Source organism: Trypanosoma melophagium (assembly GCF_022059095.1).
Source record: "Trypanosoma melophagium isolate St. Kilda chromosome Unknown ctg3segment0, whole genome shotgun sequence".
Lineage (NCBI taxonomy): Eukaryota > Euglenozoa > Kinetoplastea > Trypanosomatida > Trypanosomatidae > Trypanosoma > Trypanosoma melophagium.
Genome location: NW_027125162.1, coordinates 842,403 through 865,546, shown reverse-complemented (window position 1 = coordinate 865,546; position 23,144 = coordinate 842,403). Strand labels below are relative to the sequence as shown.

The window sequence follows — 23,144 nt, the reverse complement described above, 5'->3', positions numbered from 1 at the left end:
GTAAAAAAAAGTACAGAACGCATAAAAATCTTCTTACCGTTATCGGTCATCCAATCCGAAACTTCTTCTGCAGATTCAAACCTACCTTGTTGTCCCAGTAGAACTACTGTTGTTACCACTGCCATCCTTTTTAAATCCAGAAAGAAAATTAATATTTGTTGCGGTATTACGTGCTGCTTTAGCAAATCGTGAACCAAAACTCTCTTCTGCCTGTGTACGTTTTGCCCCATCATTACTTGTTGTTGTTGTTGTTGTCGTTGTGGTATTAGAATGCCCTGTTGTTAATGTGTGAACGGCACCACCAGCCCCACCACTATTACCACTACTACTATTATTAACACCTCCAAGTCCCACCAAGTTGTTAATTGCATTTGAAAAACCACCACTAGAGTGCTGTTCGTTCTGCGCCGTCACCGGTGAAAAGAAGTTTGACAATTTAAGTCCACCACTCGTTGTACTTATGGCCGCAGTCGACTGTGAAGAAGTGCCTGTGGCAATACCAAGCGAAGCCTCCCGCTGGAGATCACGCTTTGTTGCCTCAATCACCCCACGCTTGGAGAGATTGGCAATCCATGAACGCACATCTTCGCGTCGTCGTCCTTTTAGTTCCACAAGGCGGACAAAGTTTTGTATAGAGCGATCTTCTGGTAACATGGCCTCATAGTAAACATCCACAAACGTCTCCACAGAGGCATCCACTTGTAATACTTTAAGTGTACGATTAAGTCTATCAAACTCACGTCTAACGAGTTTCATATATCCTGTTAAAAGTGTTGGGGCAAATCGGTTGGGGTCATTGTAATTTGGAAGTTGTAGAAAATTCCGCTCCAACGCTGCAGAGTCTACTCGCATAAGACCTAATGCAAAATCTGGCGGTAATCGACGCATACGATAAAGAGAGTCTGCAAAGATGGGAATAACACTGGCAGCAATCTTATCAAGAAGAAAACGCAAAATAGAGGAAGGAAGTACAGCTGCAGAGACCATTACCACATCGTGTAATACAGCACTCATAGAACGAATAAGATTAGATTCATCATGAATATCCTGATCCTCACCACGGCGATTTACAAATGCACCATTTCCATATTCTACAAGAAAAGGAGCTAAATTTATTTCCGTACCTTGTACAATAGATTGAATAGCCTTACTATAGAGTATAGAAAAGGCTTCAGTGACTGCATCAAAACCAACTTCTTTTGCAGGTGCCTCACCACGTGCACAAACTTCTTCACCAAGATCTTGACTTGTTGACTGACATAAATCTGCTGTATTTATAATAATACATGCCCGACGCATGTCAACTTTTGTCACCGCAGGAAAAGGAAGAAGTGCCATAAGAGCTTCTGAAAAACGTATAAGATGTTTACGCCACACAGCAGCCATCTCCAATAGTACATCTTGCTGTGAAATACGAATTGTACGTTTTAAACTTTCTTTAATAAAAATAAAAAGATCTTCTGCAACTGGAAGTGTTGCACCCACAGTAACATCTGCATCACTATACCATCCAGGTACCGCCCCAGCAATAGAAGACTGATTATTATTGTTATTACTACTAGTATTATTATTACTATTATTATTTCCACCATCTATATTATTTTCAGTTCCTACAAGTGGTTGTGAAAGGGCATCACCCATCAATTTATCCTCATTATGCACAAAAAGATCCATATGTGCTTTAAAGGATGAAAGTATCATTCCATTATATCTATAATCTGGAACTTCACTTCTACCAGGGAATTCATCTTTCCAGGCCATCATATGGGTAAGATCTCGCTCAATATCAATAGTCTTTTGTAGTACATACGTTAATACTACTACATCAATATTACCAGCTGCTTCAAGTAAAAGATAATCAAGTTCTGCTTTAGTTCGAAGACAAAATGTAACACATAATTCCTGAGGTACACACCAATGACGGGGAAATACATTAAGGAATAATCTTTCATTTTGTTCTAGAAGATTTCGAATATAAACATATCGCCTTTCTGTACGTTCCAGTTTCGTATCTTCTGAACCACGTTTAAAACGGGTTGAATATACTTCTAACATTTTCTCAATAAAGTGATCACGAATTTTTCGTATGCTTTCTTTTCCTAAAAGATCTACAACCGCACAAGCTTCTGCCATTAAGGTTTCATCAAGTGAATCAAGAGAAATATCACCAAAAACAGTATGACGAATATAATATTCCATTTGTCGACAAAGTTGTGCTTGTTTATCATTAATTTCCTTTACCTTTGGAATAACCTTCATACTTTCAAACATAGCAGAATATTTTTGTGCTTCCATTAAAGCATCACGACATTGAATAAATTTTCGCCGTTCAAATGATGTTGACAAAACTTGTAATTGTAACATCCACAACTGCATAGAACGTAATGTATTAATACTAGTTGTTAGGTTCGTCTTTGCCGTATCAAGTTCCCGAATATGTTGACACAACCCACGCACCGTATCCTCACTCTTTGCGGCCTTTGCCTTAATATCCGACACCCGCTCATATAGAGCGGCAACGGCTCCCTTTGCATTCCGCAGATCCTTATCGGCTGTGGCCGCATTTGTGGCCTGCGCCTCCACGGCCTTTAGGAGATCGCTCTCCGTCTGTGCGAGCCGCCCTGCGTTCTCCTCGAGAAAGGCGGGAAGGGCGGCGAGACTCGCCTCGTTTGGGAATCGCGTGTTGAGAAACTCGACGGGGTCAAAGTCGGGGGCGTCGAAGGCGTCGCGGGGGGGAAACACCGCCGCCAGCGCCTGCTCCACCGCCGCACTGAACCGCACCGCCGGCATAATATTAACGACCTCCCACAACGTATACAGAGAAATAAATAACTATATATAGAGAGAGAGAAAGAGAGAGAGAAAGAGCGGTTTGGTATATACGCACACTGGTTCTCTTTCTTTCGATTTATTTGGAATGTGTGTAGTGTTTTTCGTCCACTACACCTACAGTTGTTTTGCTACCTTCCAAGTTCGTTATCTTTCTCAGTGTATATATATGGAAGAAAAAGGAAAACAAAAAGTGTGTGTGTACGTTGGAGCTAGATAGATATAGTGGGGACAATGGTGTGGTTAATAGTGTTACAGGAATTATCTGAGTATGAGAAGTATAGAGACACATCATGTGTTTTTTTATTTATTTTCTTTTTTTTTTGCTGTGTGGGCTGTTGCACGTATTTCTTTCCCAGAAAAAATAATGGAAGGAAGCTTACAGACACACACAGAGTCACATACAGAGACTTATCCATATAAACATTAATATGGCTACGTACACACATAGCTTTACACGCAGAGCCTCTCTCGAACAGATAGTAAAAAAAAGAAAAAAAAAACCAATACGAGAGACAAAAAAGAAAAGAAAGAAGAATATATCATATTATTGCGTGTAAATCATGTTGTACGTAATCATGTCTATAAGTCTTCCTTTTTATAACCTTTTCACATTCATATATATATATATATATATATATATATATTATCAATAGTGGTTGCGTTATTCCGTACCCTTCTTTTTTTTTCTTCTTCTCTTTTATTGCTGGGTTTAAAGTAGTTAAATATGAACGTAAAAGGAAAACACACTCTGGATACGTCTCTCTACTGATTTCGGAAAGACTTACGTGCTCCTCTTTATTTATACTCTTTTCATTTTCTTCGTTCTTCTTTGTTATTTCCTTTTTTTTTCTTCCCTCCATCCCGCCCCTTGTCTTTCTTTTTGCTTTTCTTTCCCCTCTCTCTCCCCTTCTTTTCTCTCTCATGCTTTCGTTTTTTTTTTCTTCTTTCTCCCAGGCAAATATTCTCTCACTCAATCTTCCATTTAATTCCTGGTGGCATAATCCTCTGTCATGCGATTCACCTCCTTTTGGACATGTTCCTTGTAATCTGCAATATCACCATTAAACTTACGACATTGTCCCTTATCCACAATCCAAATCTCATCAGCAATTTGGGCAATAAGTCGAAGATCGTGCGATACGACGACAACAGCTCCTTCAAATGCATTTACGGCATCTGCCAAAGCATCAATAGACTCAATATCGAGATGATTTGTAGGCTCATCAAGGATCATCAAATGTGGAGTCTTGAAAGCCATCCACGCAAACACTACACGTGATTTTTGTCCATCAGAAAGTGTATTCATTGGCGTCATTTGAAGTTTTCCTGAAACCCCAAAGCGCCCAAGTGCACTGCGTAATATGCTGGGGTCAGTGACAGTGGGGTACTCTTGCCCCATCCACTCAAGTGGTGTTAATGACATATCAATTTGATCCACAAAGTGCTGATGGAAACGGGCAATAACACAATGAGCATTTTTTGCCACATATCCAGTAGAAGGCTCCAACTCACGACACATGAGTTTTGTTAATGTTGTCTTACCCGCGCCATTTGGACCAACAAGACAAATACGCGACTCCATATCAATACCAAGTTCAAGATTTTCAAATAATGTTTCACGTCCAGGATAGGCAAAAGAAACCTCACGAAATTGCAACATTGGAGGTGGCAAAGGTCCAGCACAGGGGAATCCAAAGTTTACTTGACGATCCTTTGCAACTGCTTGTGTAAGACCTCCACGAACCATACGAGCAAGTGTCTTTTCTTTTGATTGTGCTTGTCTGGCAAGTTTAGCACTTCCATGACCGAAACGGGCAATATACTCTTTCATATTTTTAATTTGATTTTGTTCCCATTGAAATCGTCGCATTTGGTTACTTTCCTTTTCTGCACGGGTAATACAAAATTGATCATAATTACCATCATAGTAGTGAAGTCCACCATGGGACATATGGGCTACCTTAGTACACACATTATTCATAAAATCTTGCGAATGTGAGACCATAAAAAGAATTTTCTTAAACTTAGAAAGATAATTTTCAAGCCACACCACAGCCTCAATATCAAGGTGATTTGTGGGCTCATCAAGGAGCAAAACAGAAGGATTAATAAATAGTGCCTGCGCCAGTGAAATTCGCATACGCCATCCACCAGAGAAAGACTTTGTAGGACGCTTTTGCATCTCTGGAGTAAATCCCAAACCAAAGAGAATTTTTCCGGCGCGTGCTTCTGCCGTGTCGGCATCCAATTCATCCAATCGCTTGTAAATTTCATCCATACGCTGAGAAACTGTAGCATCTTCTTGATCGGCAAGTGCCAGCTCTTCCATTTCCTTTTCCAAATTTTCTCTCTCCTTATCCACAGACAATACAGCATCCAGGGCAGTTACATCAGATGCCTCTACTTCATGAGAGACAAAGTAACGATCCACGTGTTTTGGGAATGGAATCTCGTGATAACCGAGCACCTTTAATAGTGTTGACTTTCCACATCCATTAGGACCCACAAGGCCATAACGGTGACCTGCCACGAGGTTCAATGTTGCATTTTCCAAGATGGGTACACCTTGATAACTAATATCAATCTTCTCAACGAGAATGTCACTTACACCATCGCGAAATACAGGATTTGCAAAAGCCACCATGGCACCTGAAGATTTTGGTTCTTCAACATTAGAATTACCTTTTCCTTCGTTGGATTGCTGTTGCTGTTCAGCAGATGCTGCAGCCGCTTCTTGTTTCTTTTTTAGATACTTGGGTTTTCCCATTATTAAACTCTCAGTATTAAACCTTTCTGAGTACTTATGCGTTAATATGTAACTGCGTGTGTTTTCAGTTTCTGAAAACCTTTTTTTTATCCTCTTCTGTCCCAGTGTTTGTTCCACTCACGGAGCAAATCAAAAAAAAAAAACAGACAGTGAACCTTTTTTTTTCGGTAATTTTAAGAAATAATGAGATAACAAAGAAGAAAAGAAGGAAAAAAAGGTAATACTTTGCAAGAATCAAGAAAAAAAATTAAAATAACCAAATAAAGTTAGATTTGACACAGAAACGAAGAGGTCTACTCGATATTTTTACTACATCTTCTTTGTTATTATTATAAATATAATCACTTCACATGTGAGTCCAATGTAATGGTTCTTCACCCTTCCATAATAATAATAATAATAATAATAATAATAATAATAATAATAATAATAATAATAATAATAATAATAAAAGCAGCAAACTGACAGTGACTCACATTCGCACAAGAAATTAAAAGAAAGAAAGAAAAAAAAAAGAAAAAAATGAGTCTTCGGGTCAATAAGCTTATCGATTTTCAATCCTTCTTCCTAAAGAAGGCGCTTTAAATAAATTGTTTTAATGCGCTGCGGCGGCTGCAGCTGTGGCTGCCGCTTTTCGCTTTTCTGCCTCATGACGCTTTTGTTCTTGTTCACTCGCACGTAACCGCTTGAGTTCCCGCTTTCTACGCTCTGGAAGATCCTTAATGTATGAACGGCGAGACATGGGTAACCAACGCTCTGGATCAACGCGGGAATCCATATTTTTCGGTGGGTGCCGCATCGGACGACGACGGGCCCGTTTAGTTTTACCGCCATCTGCGGGATCATCACTTCCACTAACGCGATGATAACCAAGTGCTTCAATCTGTTGTCGTGATGGCTGTTGAGATTCTAACTCCGCTAGAGAGGATGTGGATAACTTTTTGGCAGAAGTACTACCAGTGCTGCTGGTAGAGACATCTGGAGAAATTTTCTCCATACATGCACGGGCAGCTGGCATATCGTAGTGGGAGAGACAGAGTGCCATCATAGCTTGAATCTCTTTATCTTGCTCAAGGGCAGGTACTGCGGTTTGAATAGCGCGGATAACATCTACGGCATCTGTGTAGAGGCCTCGAGACGCCAAGAAATGTACAACCCATGCGAGAATTTCTCTCACAATAGTAGTTTTCTTTGATGTAGTACCAATAAAATCAATAAGAAGTTGTTTTGCTCCCTTTACATCACCAAATTGAACCTTCCATGTAAACAAAGTCACCAATGTACAAGGTTTTCGCCGAATATCTTCTGGTGCAGAAGAGAGAGATTCAATAGCATGTTCAAGATCACCATTTTCAAAAAATATTTGTGCAGCAATAAGAGGAAGCATTTTTCCACCCACTGGATTTCTTTGATTTTGCCCTTGTCCTTGTTTTTGTTGATCCTTTACACTCTGTTGATAGTTCTTCAGGTATTCAGCAACCATTTTATCATTAGATTGACGCTTTTTCATACCTTCTCTAACAGCTAGTGCTAATTTAAGAGAATGTGTAAGATCAGAATCTGGGTACTCATCAGCAATATGTTCTACTTGTCGTCGGAATCCATTTAAATTGCTTGTATGTAAAAGCAACATGGCTGTATTATATCGAACCAGTAAACGTTGTCTGGATGTAAGACGACTGCTTACAGCTGGATTTTGAGCCAGCTTAAGTTTTCTGTGTGTATCAAAGAAATCAAAGTGCTTCTGAATAGCAGCCCAGTTTATAGAAGCTACTGCAAGAGTTACTGTAGAAGATGGGCGGTAACGCAAAACCATATTAAGAAGAGTACTTGCTTTATCTTCATGACGTGTTTCATAGTTCACATATGCCATTTGTACCCAAATAGCAGCAACATCATTAAAAAATAAACGCTCCGGTGAGTTCTTTACATCAAGTAATGCTTGTAATTCCACATCACTCTTAGCATAAGCATCTTGAAAAGAACGTATACTACTTTTAGGATGAGCCCGTGCACAGAGTATCTCTGCCTGTTGAAGAGTTTGCATAGCCGTTACATAATCGTGCGTTTCAATTTGTGCTGTGGCTGCATTATATAATAAATCTGCATTTTTCTCATCTGCTGCACGTACAATAGCTTGCGTCTTTTGAGCATCAATTGCAGCACACGCAGCCGCATAATTTGTCTGCAACTCTGTCTTTTCATGATCATCACGAAACTCGTTTTTCGCTAAAAGCGTTTCATAAATACGTGCAGCATCCTCAAACTCTTCAAGATTGTAATGCAGTTGTGCGAGTAAATGTTGCGATGCCACATGTTCAGATGTATGTGGGGCACGTAAGAGTACCGCATGTGCCTGTCGGTAGTCCATACTTCTATACAGACAATAGGCCTCTTGAAACGCATACTCCTGGGATTTATCCCGTAATGAGGGATCTGCTACTGCGAGTTGTTGAAGTGCTGTAAGCGCTGCGGCGTGTTTGTCCTGGAGCAGTAAATAAACAACTTTACACCGCAGTGCAAATACATGTTTAGGCGATGCGGAGAGAATTCTCTCAACAGCCGCCACAATTTTTGGGGTTTCACTACTTTCCATTAACAGTCGCTGGAGTTGTTTCTCCCATTTGGCCAAGTCACTCATCTGCACTACTTGATGATGAATTGTTCTTTTATACTTCGCACGTTTATTTTCTCCCTTTTTATTTCTTTAAAAATTTCTATTTTCTTCTTTTTTTTCCTCTTGCCTATTATAACTTACAAATATTTTTTCTTTTTCTTGACACTTTCTTCCTCTCTTACAGAAAACGAAATTAAAAAAAAAAGCAAAGAACCACCACCACCACCACCACCACCACAACAACAACAACAACAACAAAACAATGGAGAAAAAAAAGAGAATATGTTTTTTCACAGAAAAGAATAAATATGAAATAAAACAAAAAATCAAACAAATAAAAGAAGGGGAAATAGCACATATCACGTTTCATTATCAGAAGAGTATGAAGAAAGAGAAGAACAAAACAAAACAAAAAACATACAAAGAAAACATAATACAATATTCAAAGAAAGGGTGTTATTTTGACCATCTCATGATTTTGTACTTAAAGAAAAAAAAGGCCAAAAAGATTTAAAACATCGAAAAAACAAAAGACGAGGTATTAAACAAGTTCTTAGAAAAAGAAAAAAATACATATTTCCCTCATTCAAAAACTTCTACATCAAAGTAAGAACCGTACCAAGCACCATCCCCCCAGAACATATCTTCGCCAGAGACATAAGAGTTAAAGAAACGGATATATAAGCACGGTAAAAAAAAAAAAACGTAATGGCCTGTGAACGTAACCGACATCGAAAAACAAAAAACGCACAATAATAATGCAAGAGAGTACCCTAAGCCCCAGATAGCAACAACAAAAGAAAGGATTATGCAAAACGCACGATAAGAAACAAAACACTGGCGTCATATAATTCATCTCATCAACAAGGACTTGCTTAGATCACTCTTCCATTCTAACCTTAAATGATTAACGGTGTTTAGTTATCTACTACAAGATCTCGTATTCTTCACTATGCTCCGCTTTCTCTTCTCAGTTGCTTCCTTAAGGGCCCCTTCTGCTCCTCTTTCTTTTACTTCAAAAACAATGTTCTTACGGTGAGTTCCGAGCAGCCACTACAAAGAATCCCTGAAAATATGGTGGCGGCCCCATTTTCGACATACAAACAAACACGTGAGTGACTTTATGCGTGCACTATTCTTCACAGACATCCATAGATAATATATTGTGTATATACTACTTCCATCCCTTCACATACTTCTCTCGTGTTCATTTTTTTTTTCCCATCTTTGAAACCCTTTCCCCGAAAACAAAACAAAACAAACGCATATTTCACAGCCCATCGACCTGCCATTGTTGCGGCAACAGCAGGTGCTTCTTGCGGCATTAAGGGTCCTCTCTACCGCCATGAATCCTCGCCATTCTCAATCTCGCGTATTTCCTCCTTCACCATATCGTCCACGAGCTCATCGAAAGTGCAGGTGGCTTTCCATCCGAGATCACGCTCTGCCTTGGCGGGATTGCCGAGCAGCGTCTCCACCTCGGCCGGGCGGAAGTACCGCGGGTCGACACGGATAAGCGGCACACGCTGTGGGTCTGTCTTGTTGTATGCGATCTCGTCAACGCCGGTGCCGCTCCACTCCAGTTCGTAGCCCAGCTTGCCGAAGGTCAGATTGCAGAACTCCTTCACGCTGTGCTGCTCACCCGTCGCCAACACCCAGTCGTCCGGCTGCTCCGCCTGCAGCATCAGCCACATACCGTACACGTAGTCCCTCGCATGGCCCCAATCACGCAGGGCGTTCACATTACCGAGCAGCAGCTCCTTCTGCATACCCTTCTTGATGCGCACCGCCGCACGCACAATCTTCTTCGTCACAAATGTTGCGCCACGTCGGGGAGACTCGTGGTTGAACAGAATACCATTGCATGCGAACATACCATAGGATTCACGGTAGTTCACTGTAATCCAGAAGGCGTAGAGCTTCGCCACGGCGTATGGGCTGCGCGGGTAAAAGGGCGTCTTCTCGGACTGCGGCACCTCCTGCACCTTGCCGTACAGCTCACTTGTGCTTGCCTGATAGAAGCGGCACGTCTTCTCCAGACCATTTGCACGGATGGCGTCGAGGATCTTCAACGCACCAATGGCGTCTGTCTGCCCAGTGTACTCGGGCGTGTCGAAGGAAACCTTCACGTGTGACTGGGCGGCGAGGTTGTACACTTCGTCTGGCCGCAGTTGTGCGATGAGGTGGTGCAGCACTGTCCCATCTGTCATATCACCGTAGTGTAGTGCGAGGCGCTCGTTGCGATAAATATGGTCAATGCGCTTCGTGTTGAAGGAGGAAGAGCGTCGAATGACACCATGTACGTCGTATCCCTTCTCCAGCAGAAGCTCGGCGAGATAGGAGCCATCCTGTCCGGTAATACCGGTGATAATGGCAACACGACGTTTCGACTCAGATCCCATTGTTTTCTCTTTCTTCCTTCCTTCCTTCCTTTTTTGTTGTTGTTCAGGTGTACACCTTGAGTGGTTTTCTGTGGAGCAGCAACGAGGAAAGCAACAGATATAAATTGAGGCACAGAAAAAAAAAAAAACAGGAAAAATCCCCGCGTTTTATACACAGAATCAGGTAGAGAAGCTAGAACAAAAGACAATTAGATACGAATAATATCACCCTCCTACTACGGAAAGAATAAAATAAAAAAGTAAATAAACAAACATAGCGAAATAACTACAAGAAAAGGTAGTAGGAAAAGTGATGATAATCTGTGTCTTGGAAACACAGTATAGCATCAATGGAAAGCTATTTTTGACGCTACTGGTGAAGCCACGATAACCCTTTTGTCTAATAAAGTGCAAATCGTTTGGCGTTGTTTAATGGTCAAACACTGCTGGAACGCCAGCGATCACCTGTGAGAAACGAACCCCAGCGATAAGATCCCACAACTTGTTCCGTGTTAACATGCTTTATCGCCTCTATCTCGCGCCACTCCCTCCAACGCGGTGAACACCATCGACTATATGACCAGTCTCGGTAGAACATGGCGTAATGTGCGCCGAACTCCCGCTCTAACATAACAGTTATCATGCCCCATAAGGAGTGGTAAATGGTAAGCATCCAGAAAACATTGTACCAATCGAGATCCTCCGTGATTCTCCCAAAGGCGGTTGGAAAGTACTTGTTAGCACAACTACGACGAGTACGTTTATATTCCCATAATAATAAACGATATTGGCGGCTGTAATGTGGAATAAAGCGTCGGGAAATAAATGTTCCTGTAATCATTAATGTTACCCACAACAATATATTAAGACCAGCACATTGCCAATTAAGTTTCCAAAGCGGCTTTCGATTTTTACTCCAAAGCGCTTCGGACTGCATTACCTGATGTGTGAACGTTACCGCAGCAAATGGCAGTGGTAAAAAAAGATGACGGTCAAAGAAACCAAACAGACCCCGGCCTTCGCAGATGGGACCTCGGAGCATTACTAAATTGCATGGAAATGTGATAGCGAATAGAATACCACCAGCAACAAGGGCACAACGTAATCCACAACAGAAAGTGCACTTTCGACGTTTTTCAAAATCATTAAATGATTCCGGTGCAGGACGTGGACGTGATGTTTGACCTAATTCCATATCTCAGATACTTTATATTTTTTAAAGAAAAGGAATGTTTTATATTTTGGTCTATATTTAACTGGAAAACGAAAACAAATAATCAAAATCAGTCCTTATTTCTTTACCTTATTCAATAACAAACATGATACTCCTATAGCGATGTAAACAACAACCAGAAGTAAAAAATGCATATGTGAGTAATTCAAGAAAAGGAAAGAGAAAAAAAAAAGAATTTATCCAAATTTCAATAGAATAATATCCACACACACATAAATATATGTGTTAGCCAGACATTGCTACATCTCGACAACAACAAGAACAAGAACAAAATAGGTCATTTATCCACATACATTAACCAAAGGAAAAATAATGGTGTTAGGCCACTTAAATTCCTTCATGCTAATTAAATCGTTCATTCCGTAAAGATTTAATATCATCCAATTCAATCTGTTTCCATATAATACGCAAAAAGAATAATGTCAACTTCATCATAGTACAACTACAAAGTATCATCACCATATATAATAGAGGAATAAGAGTGTGAGAGCTATGCCTCCGTAAACAAGCCATGCATCAACTTTATTACGGCGAAGAATCTGCAACACCGTAGAATTAGCTACACCAATAGACTCTAAAACATCAGCAACTTTGTTTCCAGTTCCTTCGAGACGTCCTCCTTGATCCTGTAACGCCTTCATAAGGGAACTACTTTCATCTAGCATCGCTCGAACACGGTTACGTGTGTACTTCAGTGAATTACGCTCACTTTCAAGGTGTTGCAGAGATGAAACATTATCTTGACCACCATTACCCCGTACACCACCAAGTAATTGTTCTACCTCTGACATATACGTCTGACGTTGTTGTGTCTTTCTTTGACAACGCTGCAAAGAAGTTTCTATCAGACTCAGTTCCGCAAGTAATTGCTGTGCCGTACGTCTTTGCAGGTCTGACACCGCCTCCCGGCCCAGTACGCGAGGATGTACATTAGACGCCTGCAACCCCGACGGGACGGCGATGGAAGCCGCCGATGAAAGAGGATCTAATCTTCCCTGAGAGAGTCCTGTGAGTATGGCGCGGGCACTGTGCATATCCCGCTGTAATTCCCCAAAGGGAACCGTGCTGCCTTTTTCGGCTTCTGCAAGAAAGCGGTTAAGTGAAGCGATACTGCTTCTTGCCTGCCGCAGCTGCAGCTCAGCGGATGTGCCGCCTTCTGTCTGATCCATTAAAAACACACACACACACACAATTGAACTAATAAAAAAGTATTTTTTTCTGCTTTCTTTCTTTTGGCAAACACAGAATCCCTTTTTTTTTTGGAAGTTGCAGAGACAAACACCCTATAAGTCAACGAGAAAAAGGGTACGGGGAACACCAATGGCTACTTGTCAGATTCCTCGAAAAACCCAACCTAAATCCCTACAGAAAAATTAAGTAAAAAAAAAAGAGAATAGAGGAATACAAAACACAAAATACAAAAAAAGAAAACCAACCCAAAACCTGAAACGTAGCAACGACAAAAACGAAAAAAAAAACAACAACGGCAAAGCTAATTTTTTACGGATTCATTATTACAGACTAAAAAGACACATAAATAAAAAATGCAACAATCAGAGTTTTTCTCATATCTACTGCCGAAAATTTCTGACTGAACCAAATAAATCATTACTCACCTTATCCTTAAAGCACAGAAAAGTGATAATGAACAACAACAAAGAAGGGTCATAATACAAGACCTGCATATTAATTAAGAAAAAAAGAGGATTATGCAAAACGCACGATAAGAAACAAAACACTGGCGTCATATAATTCATCTCATCAACAAGGACTTGCTTAGATCACTCTTCCATTCTAACCTTAAATGATTAACGGTGTTTAGTTATCTACTACAAGATCTCGTATTCTTCACTATGCTCCGCTTTCTCTTCTCAGTTGCTTCCTTAAGGGCCCCTTCTGCTCCTCTTTCTTTTACTTCAAAAACAATGTTCTTACGGTGAGTTCCGAGCAGCCACTACAAAGAATCCCTGAAAATATGGTGGCGGCCCCATTTTCGACATACAAACAAACACGTGAGTGACTTTATGCGTGCACTATTCTTCACAGACATCCATAGATAATATATTGTGTATATACTACTTCCATCCCTTCACATACTTCTCTCGTGTTCATTTTTTTTCCCATCTTTGAAACCCTTTCCCCGAAAACAAAACAAAACAAACGCATATTTCACAGCCCATCGACCTGCCATTGTTGCGGCAACAGCAGGTGCTTCTTGCGGCATTAAGGGTCCTCTCTACCGCCATGAATCCTCGCCATTCTCAATCTCGCGTATTTCCTCCTTCACCATATCGTCCACGAGCTCATCGAAAGTGCAGGTGGCTTTCCATCCGAGATCACGCTCTGCCTTGGCGGGATTGCCGAGCAGCGTCTCCACCTCGGCCGGGCGGAAGTACCGCGGGTCGACACGGATAAGCGGCACACGCTGTGGGTCTGTCTTGTTGTATGCGATCTCGTCAACGCCGGTGCCGCTCCACTCCAGTTCGTAGCCCAGCTTGCCGAAGGTCAGATTGCAGAACTCCTTCACGCTGTGCTGCTCACCCGTCGCCAACACCCAGTCGTCCGGCTGCTCCGCCTGCAGCATCAGCCACATACCGTACACGTAGTCCCTCGCATGGCCCCAATCACGCAGGGCGTTCACATTACCGAGCAGCAGCTCCTTCTGCATACCCTTCTTGATGCGCACCGCCGCACGCACAATCTTCTTCGTCACAAATGTTGCGCCACGTCGGGGAGACTCGTGGTTGAACAGAATACCATTGCATGCGAACATACCATAGGATTCACGGTAGTTCACTGTAATCCAGAAGGCGTAGAGCTTCGCCACGGCGTATGGGCTGCGCGGGTAAAGGGCGTCTTCTCGGACTGCGGCACCTCCTGCACCTTGCCGTACAGCTCACTTGTGCTTGCCTGATAGAAGCGGCACGTCTTCTCCAGACCATTTGCACGGATGGCGTCGAGGATCTTCAACGCACCAATGGCGTCTGTCTGCCCAGTGTACTCGGGCGTGTCGAAGGAAACCTTCACGTGTGACTGGGCGGCGAGGTTGTACACTTCGTCTGGCCGCAGTTGTGCGATGAGGTGGTGCAGCACTGTCCCATCTGTCATATCACCGTAGTGTAGTGCGAGGCGCTCGTTGCGATAAATATGGTCAATGCGCTTCGTGTTGAAGGAGGAAGAGCGTCGAATGACACCATGTACGTCGTATCCCTTCTCCAGCAGAAGCTCGGCGAGATAGGAGCCATCCTGTCCGGTAATACCGGTGATAATGGCAACACGACGTTTCGACTCAGATCCCATTGTTTTCTCTTTCTTCCTTCCTTCCTTCCTTTTTTGTTGTTGTTCAGGTGTACACCTTGAGTGGTTTTCTGTGGAGCAGCAACGAGGAAAGCAACAGATATAAATTGAGGCACAGAAAAAAAAAAAAACAGGAAAAATCCCCGCGTTTTATACACAGAATCAGGTAGAGAAGCTGGAACAAAAGACAATTAGATACGAATAATATCACCCTCCTACTACGGAAAGAATAAAATAAAAAAGTAAATAAACAAACATAGCGAAATAACTACAAGAAAAGGTAGTAGGAAAAGTGATGATTAGGACTATAGAAAAAAAAAAAACACTAGAGTTTCCCCTGTGTCATTTAGATAGCTATAAATATATAGAAAGGAAGGAATTTTTATGTTATTAGTGCGAGAAAAAAAAGTATCAATGCTCATAGTACGATAGTAGTTTAATTTAAAGATTTACTTCGTTCGTAGTTTTTTTTTTAATTCCTTTTATTAATATTTTCTCGGTTAATGTGGTTCCCCCATTTACCTGTGACATTGGCCAGCATTAGGGTCATCGTGGTTATCCTGAACTGGAGGATGTGGAAAGTCATCACCTGTTTTTTGCGTTTTTTCTTCCGTTATTGGTTGTTGTTCAAGTTGTCTGTTAACAGTATCCTCCAATTGTTGTTGTAGTTGTACGATATGTTGCAATTCCGTTTTTGGTCGCTTTTCTTCTTCAAGGATTTCTAATTCTTCTTTGGTTGGTTGGTTCCCTTCAACTTCTTCTGCCACCTCATCTACCACTTCTTCTGTGTTTTTTCCACTCCCTTTCTTGATAGAAATTTGTAGCTGCTCCTCCGTTGGTTCAGGACCTAATGAACTTGTCAATTTCTCAAGAAATTCTTCTTTTCCTTGTGTAGAGAATAAAAATCGCTGAATTTGTGCAAAATTGGTATTTTTATAATACCGAAGCACATTAATAAGTCGTATCCGGATCGCACGGACTTGCGCATTCTTTTCTTCTAACCATTTTTTTTTTTTCGTTTTGTAATTGGGTAAAACGAATTTGGTTTAATGTATGCTGTTCCATGCAGCCTTCTGCAAGATAAAAAAGAAACACTTGTTGAGCATGAATAAGCTCTAGATGTAAAATATTGCGAAAGTCAAAAAGTGTTAAATAAAGACGCCTTACTTTCCTTGTATTATGAAGTAATTCCGTATTTCTACGCAATAACGCAGAAGGTGTAATGTGTTGCTTCTCACAAAATTTTACTTCCTTCTCTGACAGTTTCTCATATCCTGTTTCACCACTAAGATCCATCGGACCAGGCCAGTGTGGCTCCAATGAAGTAAGACGATGTAATGTTACTATCCATGCTTCATAGTCTGAGTTCGTGTTAAACACAAAATCATATATAGAGGTTTCTTTTTTACTTTTCAGATTAGATGTAGGGGCTTCTACCAAGATGGACACACGGAGAGAGGCTAGTGCACACCGTTCACTCGTTGGTGGCATTTGTGTGCCTTGTGGAATGACTGGTGCGTAATCTAACGCCTTAACAAATAACGGTGTCCCTTGTCCGAGACATAGATCTATAATATATTTTACCTCTATCGTAAATAGCGTTCGATCTGTGATACCCTCTTTGCCACTAGGACACACTTCACTTAACACAATGGCATTAAGTGAAGGGGTGAGTTGCATGTAACATCACACCAATATCGGTGGTTTCTCTTTATCACTGCTCTCTAATACGTAAACTACTGTTCCCTTTGTCACATACTTTGTAAAAGTGTCAAGCATTTCCACCATACGTTGTTCTTTTTGAATCACATCAAAAAGTTGTTCAATTGTTATAGGTTCATCCAGTTCATTATTATTATCATCATCGAATCCATTCTCCCCATAACTAGACTCGTCAGTAGAAGTAGTATTAGTAGTATTAGTATCATCATCTGTTGAGTATGTGTATTCACTGTCATCTGTTGAATACTCTTCCGAGTCCGTTGGTGGAGGTTCATCAATGGGTAGTGGTACACTATCCTCATTATCACTATTCATAACTGCTACTGCTGTTAGTGCTTCTTCCTCAGCACATTTTCGCTGCATCGCCACCTCTCGACATCCTTCAACGTATTGATTTATGGCACTCTTCTCTGGTGCTTCGTATTCACGATGAATAAATTTCTTCATTTCTCCTTCATTCCAGTTTTCTGCTTTTCTTTTTTAGTCGTGAAAGTCTCTCTTGCATATATGCTAGCGTAAGAGTACATTCGGCAAGTTTCTCCTCCACTTCATCTACTGATTTCAGGTCTTCAAAGCGCGTTTCACGGAAACCTCGAAGTTTCGCTTTTAGTTTTTCAATAGTACTAGTATAATTTTCTTTCAGTTGTCGTGCTTTTTCATATAGATCTTCATCTAATTCTTTCTCTTTCAAACCTTCAAGTACTTTTTCCGCTTTACCGCGTGCAATTACAGGTTTCTCTCGTTCTTCTTCTACCCGTTTTTGTGTAGATAGCAAGGATTGTCGAAATTCCTTTTCAGCGTTTGCAACCTTTTCATCAATTTCTTTTATAACAGCAGCATTATCTTCTCTTAGTTTGGCAAGGTTACTAGCTGCTGTAGAAATAACTTTGGCTTCATCTTTTTTCCATTTTTCCATTTCTTCTAATTGTCGTGTCTGTTCTTTCTTTAGTTTATCCAGTGTCTCTTTAAACCCCCTTTCCTGCATTTTTCTTATCCATCTCTGATACCATTTCCGCCTCCCATCGACGATACGCAGATGCTTTTTGCTCCAACAGGATATTTTTACGTTCTATTTCACGTAATTGTGCTTCAAGCTCAAGAACGTTACCTCGATAACCCGCTGGTGTCATTTGCGTTTCCACCTTTTGCGCTCTTTCACCAAACTTCAGCGTACAAAGACTCTCCTGCATGTTTGGAATATCTGGTCGAATGGTCACAATAATAGACGTTCGACCGTGTCCTGTTAATGAGTGTTGTAGAATGCGAGTAAGTGGAGATTCGCGAAAGGAGATGAACTTTTCACCATTCACTAATCCCGCAATACAGTTTCCTAAAATACTGAGAGTTTTATTAATATCCATCATTTCCTTAAGGGCGGCATCAGAGATGCCGTACTTTGAGGCCCGTTCTGAACCTGCTAAGTTAATAAGATACAATCGACCAAATGTACTCGTTCCCGTTATCTTATCTTTACGCCAGATCTCTGTAATAAGAAATGCATGTGAGCGAGAGGAGGCGGAGTTCATTTTTGTATTTGCCACACTGCGATTACCATCACCTTCTTGAACTAATACAATAGACTCTTCATATGTTTCAACTTCTCAAATCGTTACCTTTTCAATAGTAGCCCCTGTCACCTCATCCATTACGAATCTTTAAGTTATCCTTTGTAATGTCTAGTAAATCCTGTACCGAGTCACGATATAGTTGTACATAGTGTTGTTTTACGGTAACTTCATACGTTTCCTTTTCCTCGGCAATTTTCTCAAATATAAATCGAACACACCGAGGTTGTATTCCCTCAACTCCTGGAGTTAAAAATCCTAATGTAAATGTCTTTCCCGTTCCAGTCTGTCCATACACAAAAATACAAACATGATATCCCTCAAATGCATCATTTACAGCATTAATACCAATCGTACGAAACATCTCTTCGTGTGTAGACTTTGGTCCCCAGACTCGCGCAAAGTAACGAATTCTTTCACCTTCTTTTTTAATGCGAATCCAATTTCCCGAAACATCTTCATGCTCAGCACAGTTAAAACAGCCAGGCGTATCAAACTACCCAGCAAGTGGTGGACGTACACGGACGTGCACCTTAATTTTAGACATTAGTAAATAACGATAATTTCCTTCTTTCCTTCTTTTTGTTTTTCTTTGTTTTTGTTTTTTTGCTTACCGAATGCTTTTTTTCACCATGTAAGCAAAAAAAAAAAAAGAAAAAAAAAACACACAATAACAACAACCAATGTAAAGAAATGTCTAAATGTCTTCATATAAAAGAGAGGGGGAGAAAAGGAGGAGTTAAGATACTTCTATATTCCCAGGTATATATACAGAGAGAGATAAGTATAGTCGTGAATAAATAAGAAGGAAAAACAGAAAGGATTACAGTTATAAGAGCGATAAAAAAAAAACACCCACAGCGTTCGTCAATCACAGAAATATTCACGCAAACACAGACATAAGCCAAAAGAAAAAATAATATTAATTGCATAACGTCGCCTAAGACAAAACAAGACGAGAGAGAGGAGGGGGGGGGGGAAAGAGAACAAACGCGATAAAAGTTCATATCATATAAAATATAATATTTCAATATCATTACTTCTTTAATTAATTAAAAAAAAACGTGTTAACATCCACATTAGATAACATCGTTATTAACCTTCTTCTTTATGCATTCTGAAAAACGGATAAGGGTGTTGTACAGATCTATGAATCTAGATACCATACATATAATGTAAGCCATGCTGTTGTGGTAAATATGCAGGCAATATACATATACAGAAGTAATTTCGTGTATTCCTTTACTTTATATGAATACATAGAACATATAATTGAAGTATTAATTGCTGTCGGTGCACATGTGAGTACTAACATAATTAAAATAAAGGGCCTATTATACTGAATAAGAGCATTCACGACGAGAATATGAAGAATACCAAAACAAACGAGTGGTATAAATAATAAACGTAGAACAATAACACTAACTAAAAAACGTATGGGAAGTTCTACAGAACCATCACCATCTGCTGTAATATTTACACCAAGCACTAACAACTGTAGTGGTACAGTACCCGGTGCTAAGAGTGAGATACCTCCTAATATGATTTCACCTAAAGGATTATCAACTAGCATACCAAACGGCGGAACAAGAGCAATTACTAAGCCAATAAGACTAGCAATAAGTTGTTCCGTCATAAGATACGAGAGTTGTAAAGAAATATACTCTGTCCATGTTAAGTCTTCTGATCGTTTAACTCTTTTTTTACCCGTATTTGTGGTAGAAGTAAGAGCTGGTCTATAATCTTCTAATCTCGTTATAGGATTATATTTTGGAGAACCCATAATATTCATACCACTCTGCTCTAAAGATATTGTTCCATGTTTCTCCACACCCTTATCTACAGCAGCAGGTGTTGTTAATGTTGTTATGGTTGTTGCCGATATGGTGGTTGTATTACTTATGGTTGCTGGTGTTGTTACTGCTGTTAAAACCTCAACCACCGTCGCATTACTTTCCTCTAAGGCGGCAGCACACTTTTCAACAATCATTGTACCAACAGACCAGAGAAAAAGCGAGTGAACGACATTATACAAAAACACATACGATTGTGCCTCAGACGCCGCCTCCTTGTCATACCACGAGATATCAATATTCACTGCAATTCCCAAACCAAACGATATAACATTTTGAAACGTACAGGCAAGTTGTAGTAAACCGTGTAATTCCCTTGGAATAAAGCAGCGAAAGGCAAAGGCGGAGGTTAAACCAATCACCATGGGAATAAGGGGTAGAATACAGGCCCAGTAGTACTTACGAATCATATCCCATGAAATATCCCTAGCCAGCTGTGAGAGAAGTAGACAGGGTAGAAATATCTTCACAGCAATGTGGCTGAGGGCGGCGAGGGATTTTGATTTATTGCCAAAATACCGCGAGGCGCACATTCCAGCAGCCGCCACAAGAATTACTTTTCCCACCGTCACCGCAGAAGACAGAAAGCGATCCATAATAATAATAATAATAATAATAATAATATTGTTGAAGTGCTATTCGCTTAGTCTATAACCTCTCTAATGAGGAGAGCCTTCCAAGACAGTTGGGAAATGCGGGGAATACCGTAAAACACAGAATAAAGAAGAAAAAAAAAGAGAAAATTACAAATACAAGAGAGTATTCTCTTTCTCTTTCTTAACAAAAAAAAACCTTTCATATGTAACGAGATAGCAATTAGAGGTAACACAAGAACAAGTTAAAAAAATCCGACTTTAGGATGGCCGAAGGGGAACAAAGAAAAAAAAGCAAAAATAATAATATACTTTTGCATTATAAGATAAATGACAATCTAATGAATGTGAAGTGCTGAGTCTATAGAACACGAAAAAATAAAAGAAACAACAACTGAGAGCAACCATCATACACACTTCAACACAGAGACACACACACACACATACTGAAGGACAATCAAGTAAAAAAGGTTAACAAAGATAAGATGATACCCCTTACCATCACTCACCTAAATACCAAATATAGAAAGCAAGCCAGAACGCTGTTGTGCCTATAGCACTAACGTACATAATAAAAATCATTTTTGCGTATGACCTTGTCTTGTAAGAATGCATAGTACAAATAAGGGAAGAGTTAATGGCAGAAGGTGCACAGGTACCCAGTAGAACGGCTAATAGGAATTCTCGTTCTGCAGGAATAATCCCTCCCACACGGAGAAAGTGAATCACCACGAAACAAACCACTGGTATATAAAAAAGTCGCAAACTAACAGTTAAAATTGCGAAAAGTGTTGATTGTGAAATAGGGAGAGATTTGAGGCATCCTCTTTGACCACCTACATTCATATCATTCTCATAATCTCCATCTTCCTCATCCTCATCATCATCTTTATTATTATTTTGTTTTCCATCTGTTTTTAGTGTGTTTTTATTTTCCAAAGGAGGTGGACGCGAGCTTGCCACATTACATCCCAGCAGAAGAAGCTGAAGTGGTATTGCCCCAGATCCAATGATTTTCATTCCACCAATAACTATTTCACCGGGTGTTGACTCCGCCAACCAACGCAGTGGTGGAAATAGTGAGATAATAATAGCGGAAAAAGTAGCGAAAACGGGAGGACTCTTCAGAATACTAGGGAGACGTGCCAGTACTTCCCAAAGCGTAGAGATACAATTATCACTATTATTATTATTAGGGTTATCTGTAGTGTTTGATAATGAAATAGGCGCCGCATTATCGAAAGGGCGATACCACCAAAATTGCTCATCCACAGTTGCTTTTCTCTCTATTTTAGACTCTTCGTGATTAGATTTTGATTCCATCGTATTATGTTCCAGACCATTAAATACTGGAGTATTATCGCATTCCCTATGTGAATGACTTAATTCGTATGGATAAATTATTGTGTTTCTTTCATCACCATATCCATTTCTTTCCTTATTATACTCCTCTTGTTGTTCTTGTTCTTGTTGTTGCTGGATACGTCGTCTTACCAGACGTTCCTGCACCAATCGCTTCTTACATGACTTAATCAACGGTTCCCCAATAGTCCATAGCCCAATAGAGCAGACAATATTATATAAAAATATATACGATGTTGCCCGCTCCGCCGCCTCTGGGGTTAACCACGCCACGCCCTTTAATGTTAACATAATCGATAATCCAAATGTCAATCCATTCTGAAATGTACACCCAAGTGTGAGCACGCCATGCCACTGGGGAGCCAGCAGTGGTCGAAAGAGAAATGAGCCAAGAGCGCCGAGTGTGGCCGGAATAAACGCCAGCAGCGGGGCCCAGTAATAATGCCCGAGCGCCGACCACGTGAGTCGCAGGACAAGATTAGAAAATAAAAGACACGGGAGAAACACGAGAAGTGATAACGCACTGAGACCTCGCAGGCTTTTAGACGGTGCGATGAAGTAGCGGGAAATGCGGAGACCGACAAGAGCGCAGAGGAGAATTTTTCCGACAGTCTCAGCAGTGATGACGACGAGCTGCAGTGTGCCCATTATATATATATATATAATGGGGAGAGTGAAGAGAGTACTTTGCAAACGATAGTGAAGGGGAAAAAGGGGGAAAAGGGAGATGTAGTAGCAGTATAACATTTCTATATATATATATCCCATTCTTTGCAAATGGGAGAAGGCATAGAACAAAAACAAAAGGAAATCATGTATTTGTAAAGAAAGAAGAAACCATTTTATTATTATTATTATTATTATTATTATTATTATTATTATTATTATTATTATTATTATTTACTGTTAATTCCTCTTCTC

General features: G+C 40.4%; 14 protein-coding genes across 14 annotated transcripts; all 14 read right to left on the bottom strand.

The window, feature by feature from the left end:
* Positions 1–81: 81 nt before the first annotated feature.
* On the bottom strand, positions 82–2,790 carry LSM04_001617 (Vps53-like; the record flags this gene model as incomplete). The annotated part of the gene is made up of 1 exon (XM_067337318.1): positions 82–2,790. The coding sequence occupies one exon, from the start codon at positions 2,788–2,790 to the stop codon at positions 82–84; it is 2,709 nt and encodes a 902-aa protein (XP_067189632.1).
* Positions 2,791–3,814: 1,024 nt separating this feature from the next.
* On the bottom strand, positions 3,815–5,599 carry LSM04_003575 (ABC-transporter extension domain; the record flags this gene model as incomplete). The annotated part of the gene is made up of 1 exon (XM_067337317.1): positions 3,815–5,599. The coding sequence occupies one exon, from the start codon at positions 5,597–5,599 to the stop codon at positions 3,815–3,817; it is 1,785 nt and encodes a 594-aa protein (XP_067189729.1).
* A 595-nt stretch (positions 5,600–6,194) lies between these two features.
* On the bottom strand, positions 6,195–8,240 carry LSM04_003917 (Signal recognition particle; the record flags this gene model as incomplete). Its single annotated transcript, XM_067337316.1, has 1 exon — positions 6,195–8,240. One exon carries the CDS (start codon positions 8,238–8,240, stop codon positions 6,195–6,197), a length of 2,046 nt encoding a protein of 681 aa, XP_067189753.1.
* Positions 8,241–9,553: 1,313 nt separating this feature from the next.
* On the bottom strand, positions 9,554–10,618 carry LSM04_007901 (NAD(P)-binding domain; the record flags this gene model as incomplete). The annotated part of the gene is made up of 1 exon (XM_067337315.1): positions 9,554–10,618. The coding sequence occupies one exon, from the start codon at positions 10,616–10,618 to the stop codon at positions 9,554–9,556; it is 1,065 nt and encodes a 354-aa protein (XP_067189939.1).
* Positions 10,619–11,033: 415 nt separating this feature from the next.
* On the bottom strand, positions 11,034–11,792 carry LSM04_000928 (uncharacterized protein; the record flags this gene model as incomplete). The annotated part of the gene is made up of 1 exon (XM_067337314.1): positions 11,034–11,792. The coding sequence occupies one exon, from the start codon at positions 11,790–11,792 to the stop codon at positions 11,034–11,036; it is 759 nt and encodes a 252-aa protein (XP_067189593.1).
* Positions 11,793–12,286: 494 nt separating this feature from the next.
* LSM04_003112 (uncharacterized protein) lies at positions 12,287–13,000 on the bottom strand (the record flags this gene model as incomplete). Its single annotated transcript, XM_067337313.1, has 1 exon — positions 12,287–13,000. The coding sequence occupies one exon, from the start codon at positions 12,998–13,000 to the stop codon at positions 12,287–12,289; it is 714 nt and encodes a 237-aa protein (XP_067189707.1).
* A 1,067-nt stretch (positions 13,001–14,067) lies between these two features.
* Positions 14,068–15,131, bottom strand: LSM04_003616 (NAD(P)-binding domain; the record flags this gene model as incomplete). Its single annotated transcript, XM_067337311.1, has 2 exons — positions 14,068–14,649; positions 14,706–15,131. 2 exons carry the CDS (start codon positions 15,129–15,131, stop codon positions 14,068–14,070), a joined length of 1,008 nt encoding a protein of 335 aa, XP_067189731.1.
* A 515-nt stretch (positions 15,132–15,646) lies between these two features.
* Positions 15,647–16,808, bottom strand: LSM04_001503 (uncharacterized protein; the record flags this gene model as incomplete). The annotated part of the gene is made up of 2 exons (XM_067337310.1): positions 15,647–16,122; positions 16,166–16,808. 2 exons carry the CDS (start codon positions 16,806–16,808, stop codon positions 15,647–15,649), a joined length of 1,119 nt encoding a protein of 372 aa, XP_067189626.1.
* Positions 16,809–16,814: 6 nt separating this feature from the next.
* On the bottom strand, positions 16,815–17,297 carry LSM04_001234 (uncharacterized protein; the record flags this gene model as incomplete). The annotated part of the gene is made up of 1 exon (XM_067337309.1): positions 16,815–17,297. The coding sequence occupies one exon, from the start codon at positions 17,295–17,297 to the stop codon at positions 16,815–16,817; it is 483 nt and encodes a 160-aa protein (XP_067189610.1).
* Positions 17,298–17,304: 7 nt separating this feature from the next.
* LSM04_007948 (uncharacterized protein) lies at positions 17,305–17,766 on the bottom strand (the record flags this gene model as incomplete). The annotated part of the gene is made up of 1 exon (XM_067337308.1): positions 17,305–17,766. The coding sequence occupies one exon, from the start codon at positions 17,764–17,766 to the stop codon at positions 17,305–17,307; it is 462 nt and encodes a 153-aa protein (XP_067189941.1).
* Positions 17,767–17,815: 49 nt separating this feature from the next.
* On the bottom strand, positions 17,816–18,376 carry LSM04_006039 (Kinesin motor domain; the record flags this gene model as incomplete). Its single annotated transcript, XM_067337307.1, has 1 exon — positions 17,816–18,376. One exon carries the CDS (start codon positions 18,374–18,376, stop codon positions 17,816–17,818), a length of 561 nt encoding a protein of 186 aa, XP_067189849.1.
* A 112-nt stretch (positions 18,377–18,488) lies between these two features.
* LSM04_006595 (Kinesin motor domain) lies at positions 18,489–18,962 on the bottom strand (the record flags this gene model as incomplete). The annotated part of the gene is made up of 2 exons (XM_067337306.1): positions 18,489–18,878; positions 18,936–18,962. The coding sequence occupies 2 exons, from the start codon at positions 18,960–18,962 to the stop codon at positions 18,489–18,491; spliced, it is 417 nt and encodes a 138-aa protein (XP_067189874.1).
* Positions 18,963–19,562: 600 nt separating this feature from the next.
* Positions 19,563–20,864, bottom strand: LSM04_001356 (Membrane transport protein; the record flags this gene model as incomplete). The annotated part of the gene is made up of 1 exon (XM_067337305.1): positions 19,563–20,864. One exon carries the CDS (start codon positions 20,862–20,864, stop codon positions 19,563–19,565), a length of 1,302 nt encoding a protein of 433 aa, XP_067189618.1.
* Positions 20,865–21,362: 498 nt separating this feature from the next.
* Positions 21,363–22,871, bottom strand: LSM04_001351 (Membrane transport protein; the record flags this gene model as incomplete). The annotated part of the gene is made up of 1 exon (XM_067337304.1): positions 21,363–22,871. The coding sequence occupies one exon, from the start codon at positions 22,869–22,871 to the stop codon at positions 21,363–21,365; it is 1,509 nt and encodes a 502-aa protein (XP_067189617.1).
* Positions 22,872–23,144: the final 273 nt, after the last annotated feature.